The 6096-nt window shown below is 35.8% G+C and overlaps 1 protein-coding gene across 1 annotated transcript in view; it reads left to right on the forward strand.

Annotated features, from left to right (window-relative positions):
* The window catches only part of ATR (ATR serine/threonine kinase), a 134853-nt gene that overhangs the window by 64187 nt on the left and 64570 nt on the right, over positions 1–6096 (forward strand). The window contains exons 25-26 of the mRNA XM_008067301.2: positions 2330–2450; positions 3931–4068. Coding sequence (XP_008065492.1) covers positions 2330–2450; positions 3931–4068 — 259 coding nt within the window. The remainder of the gene's footprint in view (positions 1–2329; positions 2451–3930; positions 4069–6096) is intronic.

The raw sequence follows: 6096 nt of genomic DNA on the forward strand, positions 1-6096 counted from the left end.
ACTACAGGCACGCGCTACCACGCCCGGCTAATTTTTCGATTTATTGTAGAGATGAGGTCTTGTCAAGTTGCCCAGGCGGGTCTTGAACCTGCGGGCTCAGGCAATCCACCCACCTCAGTCTCCCAAAGCATGGGATTACAGGCTGAGCCACCGAGCCCGGCTTATACTCTATCTTTTAAATATATTTTCCATTGAGTTATTTATATGTAATCACTAAACATGGATTAAAGGATGAATATATTTGGGAGATTTAATTTTTAGAACCAGACAGAACAACTGCAGTTCAAAATCACCATAGAAATAACTTTAGGAGAAAACAGGATATAACTAGGCAGAACCTAGCTTGTACCCCAGTACCGGTAGTTTTCTAGGTAAGTTTATTGTAAAACTTGATAAAATCATCAAGAGAATCGTACTCATAGCAATTTAAAATTAAGAATTTTCAATATTTTTCTTGGTTTAATGGGATGGTTAATTGAGAGATTATTGTATTTTTTAACTTTTAGAAACTTGTAATACAATGATTACTGAAGACCTTGAATAAAGGTCATTTATTTCTCATTTCCTAAACTTCTATCAGGGATTTAAAAGGAACCGACATCCCTCAAAAAATCATAAATACATGTAGTTACAAAATAAGAACTATTTGAACATATTTAAATGTTAATACTGAGGAGCAAATGGAAAATCATATTGAAGTAAGAGAGAAAATCATGTTAAAGTAAGAGAGAAGTGATCATTGACATAGTAAGGACCCCAAGGACCATCCAGAATGGGAGAGCCAGGGCCCTGATGGGGAATTAGACCTAGAAGGAGTTGAAATATTTTTTTGTAATAGGGACAGGTAACATAATCGGTTGAACATAGCTAAGTTTATAGATTTGATTGTGGGAAGCAGTGGAGTTTTAATTTTTTTTTCTTCTTTAAAGTAGGATGTATAGGAGATGAGATCATTGGCTGAAAGTGGCAGTGGACTTAGTGTAGATAAATTAGGGAATGTGGTGATGATTTGAAATAGACACTGCAAAAAACAGAAGAAATAGCTCATAATGAAAATTTAGAAGGATTTCTCGGCAACATATGAGGCCCACTGATGTCGAAAACTAAGAATATATAGTAGCACTCATAAGTAGGCTAGTTATTTTCCTCTAACGATGCAGTAGCCTGAATATCATTTTAATAAAGGCATACATTTAGATTGATTTAAGGTTGGAAGGTTAGTGGATGGATACCACTGGCAAAAGACAGTGTAGCTAGCAATGGAGTGGGTAGAGATTATTATTAAGAGAATGCTAGAAGTGAAGGACCATAGAGACTAACATGGTTGTGGAAAGAAGTAAGGAAAGGAGCGTCTCATAGATGAAGAGAGTTAAGCAGGGTTAGAGATGGAAGATCTCAACAAGAGAGGGATGTGTTGGAGCACCTGGGTAAAAGAACTGGAAATTTATGACCATAGAATGAGATTTCTAAATAGTTGATTTCGGAGGTGAAGACATTCTTTGAATTAACAAGGGAGCTCTGGTAATTGAGTAGAGGCAAATGTCATTGAAAATTTTTGAATTTGATTAAGTGCTTCAGCCAGACACTGAAGTTATATGAGATGATAATAAGACTTGAAGAAAGAGAACACTGAGCAATGTACTAAAAATTATCAATGAGTTTGGTAATTAATTAGTTTGGTTGATACCCATAATGAGGAATAGAAAATAGTATATTTAGGTAGCTTGGAATTCAAAAGAACAGATCTTTCTTACACAAGAATAGAATTGGAAGGATCTGAGGAAAGGAAGGCAGATTCAGATCCTTAGAAGTACTTGGGATGTGCAAGAATGACCTCTAACTCCACGGTTAAGGAAGATATTGGTAGCCAGGTGTGGTGACTCATACCTATAATCCCAACTCTTTGGGAGGCCGAGGTGAGAGGATTGCCTGAGCTCACAGGTTCGAGACCAACCTGGACAACCTGTCAAGACCTCTTCTCTACAATAAATAAAAAAATCTGCCGGACGTGGTGTCATGTTCCTGTAGTTCCAGCTAGTTGGAAGACTGGTGCGGAAGGATCACCTGAGCCCAGCAGGTCAAGGCTGTGGTGGCTGTGAGCGTGCCACCATACTCCAGCCTGGATTACAGAGTGAGACTCCAACTCAAAAGAAAAAAAAAAAAGAAAAAGATACTGGAAAAAGTGGAGCCTTTAACCAGATTTTCTTAAACACAGGGCAGTACTAGGGTAGTCAGTGAAGGAATTGCTATAATTTCTCTTAGTTTCTTTACTAAAATTTTAAACATATAAATGTATATGTACTTAATAAACACATTTTTGAAATTACAGATACAAGAGTTCTCAGAAGTCAACAGATTGGTCTGGAGTAAAGAAGCCAATTTACTTAAGTAAAGTAGGTAGTAACTTTGCAGAATGGTCAGCATCTTGGGCTGGTTATCTTATAACAAAGGTAAGAAATCTTGTTCAGAATTTGTTTACTGAACAGAAATTCTAAAGGAAACCAGAACATCTATCTGAATGCATACAATAGGCATTGAAATATTTGTGCTGATAATTATAGAATTTTTTGAAGAAAATATTTACTAATAGAGAGTAATAACTTCTCTGTTGTTACTAATATTAGTTTCTAAACATAATTGTTTTATCAAGAAAATTACATGGTCTTAATTTGTTTGCAAAATGTCTATTACATTATGTTTATTTTATATTGTAAAATAATGCTATTTAAAAGGATGTAAATGCTATATCAGTTTTTTTATATAATAAAAATATTTTTTATATACAAAAAAGATACATTGTCCTTCAGTGATACTTCTGAAAGAAAATACATTATCTGAACTTTCTCTAAAACAAAAATAAGCATATTTTAAAATGAGATTATAAGGAAAAACAAAGGCATATTTCTGATATTTCCTTAATGTGATATTTTTATGTGCCTGACAGACAAAAAGTATCCTGTTACCAGAAAATGTTTAAAGCATTATTTAAAATTCATAGCTTTTGTTTTTAATTCACATTTTTGTTAATTAGTGTTTTAAAATATCATAATAATTAGATGGTAATTTCAAGAAGTTTTCTTTTTTTATATAAACACACTGGAAATATAATGTATGAAACGTAGAATGCTATTTACCTACTTCTACCTCTGTAATCTTTTTTTTTTTTTTTTTTGAGTTGGAGTCTCACTCTGTCACCCAGACTAGAGTGCAGTGGCTGCTCCCGGCAACCGCAGTCTCAACCTGCTGGGCTCCGGCGATCCTTCCACCTCAGCCTTCCGAGGAGCCAGAACTACAGGCGCGTGCTACCACGCCCGGCTCATTTTTTGATTTATTGTGGAGATGAGGTCTTGCCAAGTTGCCCAGGCGGGTCTTGAACCCGCGGGCTCAGGCAATCCACTCATCTCAGCCTCCCAAAGGCGCGGGATTACAGGCTGAGCCACCAAACCCGGCTGTAATCTTTTATTTAGTCTTTTTTCTCCCCTTTGGCTTTAAGTGAATCTTAAATTTTTGAAGGAAAAAGTATTTAAAATTTTATAAGAGTTCAGTAATGTTGGGTAAATCAAAGGTTAAGTCATACCAACAAAATCTGAATTTAGCTTTAAGTAATTTAATTAAAAATTTAATTTTAGCTGGGCTCGGTGTCTGGAACTACAGACATGCACCATCATGCCCAGCTACTTTTTTTTATTTTTTGTAGAGATGAGGTCTCACTGTGTTGCTCAGGTTGGTCTCATACTCCTAGGCTCAAGCAGTCCTCCTGCCTCGGCCTCCCAAAGTCCTGGGATTACAGGCATGCGCCACCGCCCCAGCCCCTTAAAAATTTTTTTTAAATTACCTGCTGAGATAATTATCTCATGTGTTACTTTCTTGGCATATAATCAATCAAATGTATAAAACGACTTACTCTTCCTAAACCATTTGAGTTTACAGGTTCGGCATGATCTTGCCAGTAAAATCTTCACCTGCTGTAGCATTATGATGAAGCATGATTTCAAGGTGACCATCTATCTTCTTCCACATATTCTCGTGTATGTCTTGTTGGGTTGTAATCAAGAAGATCAGCAGGAGGTGAGATAAATCTTTTTATTTTGTTTCTGAAATGTGAAACCTATTTTCTCCAATGTAATTAGTATTAGAAAGGCTACATATTGGTAGGAAATATAGATCTATTCATGGCTATGTATGTTCATGTACATATCTAAAGGCATACAAAATTCTTTTTTTTTTTTTGAGTTGGAGTCGCACTCTGTCACCCAGACTGAGTGGAGTGCAGTGGCCGCTCCCGGCCACCGCAGCCTCTACCTGCTGGGCTCTGGCGATCCTTCCGCCTAAGCCTTCCAAGTAGCTGGAACAACAGGCGTGTGCTACCATGCCCGGCTACAAAATTCTTTATACACTTTTACTTATCAAAGAATTATGCAATGCTTAATACAGAAAATTAGGAAGTATATATTATATATATCCAAATATACACAGAACATTTTGAGATACATAAGAGTACATAAGACAGGGATTTTTCCTGGGGAATAATACTGTGGATTAGTGTAGGGAAAGAGAAGTATTTTACTTTTTGTTTTAAAATATTTTGTAGTTTGTTTTTTTTCTTTTGGCTACATACATATAACACTTTTATAAAAAATAATTATTATTATTTTTTTTTTATTTATTTATTTTTTTGAGTTGGAGTCTCACTCTGTCGCCCAGACTGGAGTGCAGTGGCCGCTTCCGGCCACCGCAGCCTCGACCTGCTGGGCTCCAGCGATCCTTCCGCCTCAGCCTTCCAAGTAACCAGAATTATAGGCATGAACTACCACGCCCAGCTGATTTTTTGATTTATTGTAGAGATGAGGTCTCGCTGCCCAGGCGGGTCTCGAACCCGCGGGCTCAGGCAATCCACTCACCTCAGCCTCCCAAAGGCGCGGGATTACAGGCTGAGCCACCGAGCCTGGCAATAATTATTTTTAATAGCATATTGCTGTGTTTTTAAGATAAAAAACCAAATTATACTAATAAATCAAAGTGAGCCCTTTGATTACTGTTTTTATCTTACATCTCCTATTGGTCACAACTATTGCTGGTGATGTCTACTTTTTCTAGAACTCTTTTTTAGATGCAGTTGGGTTTCTTTTTTAATATGATGGCATCTTCTTGTAGGTGTTGTTCTGCAACTTGCTTATTTTCTCTTTTTGTTTACTAATATATAGAGAGCCATTCATTTCTTAAGTACTGCATAATATAATCCTTCCATTGTGTAGTTGTACCATGGTTTATTTAACTATTGACATAATAATGATTATCCAGATTTCAATTCTTTGCTGTTACAAACAGTGCTATTAGTAAGCATCATGTGTGTGTTTTTGTGTGTCTAGGATAGATATTGAAAAGTAGAAGTGTTAGGTTACAGGAGATGTGCATTTAAAATTATATTAGTTCTCTGGTATCTAAAGAGTGGCAAAAAATTTTAAAAAATAAAACTATATTAGAGATTGCAAAATTGTACTGACTTATAATCCCACTAGTAATTCATGAATGTACCCATTTCTCACAAACTGGCCAATACTTGATATTTTCAAACATTTACATTTTAGGCAACATGATGACTAAAAAAATGGCATTTTAATATCTAGTAATTTATGTTCATTAATCATTTAGATTACTCTTTAATGAATTACTTTTTAATGAATTGTTTGCTCATGTCCTTTGCCTATTTTATGTATATGTCCTTTTAATTAACTGGAAGAAGTTCCGTACCAATTTATTGCCAGTCATATTTTGTAAAAATTTTTCCCAGTTAGTTATTTTCTTTTTAACCCTTTTGCCATGCAGAAATTTAAATGTAAATGCAAAATTTCTAAATCTAGATTATTAATTTTAAGCCTTATCCAATGTCACAAACATATTTTTCTACCTTTTCTTTTCATTTATTATCAATCATGTTTTTTTCTTTTGAAAATTGTTGCCCACCGTGCTCAGTGGCTCGGCCTATAATCCCGCGCTTTGGGAGGCTGTAGTGGATTGCCTGAGTCCACGGGTTCAAGACTCACCTGGGCAACTTGGCAAGACCTCATCTCTACAATAAATCAAAAAATTAGCCGG

Source organism: Carlito syrichta, unplaced genomic scaffold (assembly GCF_000164805.1).
Source record: "Carlito syrichta isolate Samal-C Ts95f unplaced genomic scaffold, Tarsius_syrichta-2.0.1 Scaffold309473, whole genome shotgun sequence".
In the NCBI taxonomy this organism is placed as follows: Eukaryota; Metazoa; Chordata; class Mammalia; order Primates; family Tarsiidae; genus Carlito; species Carlito syrichta.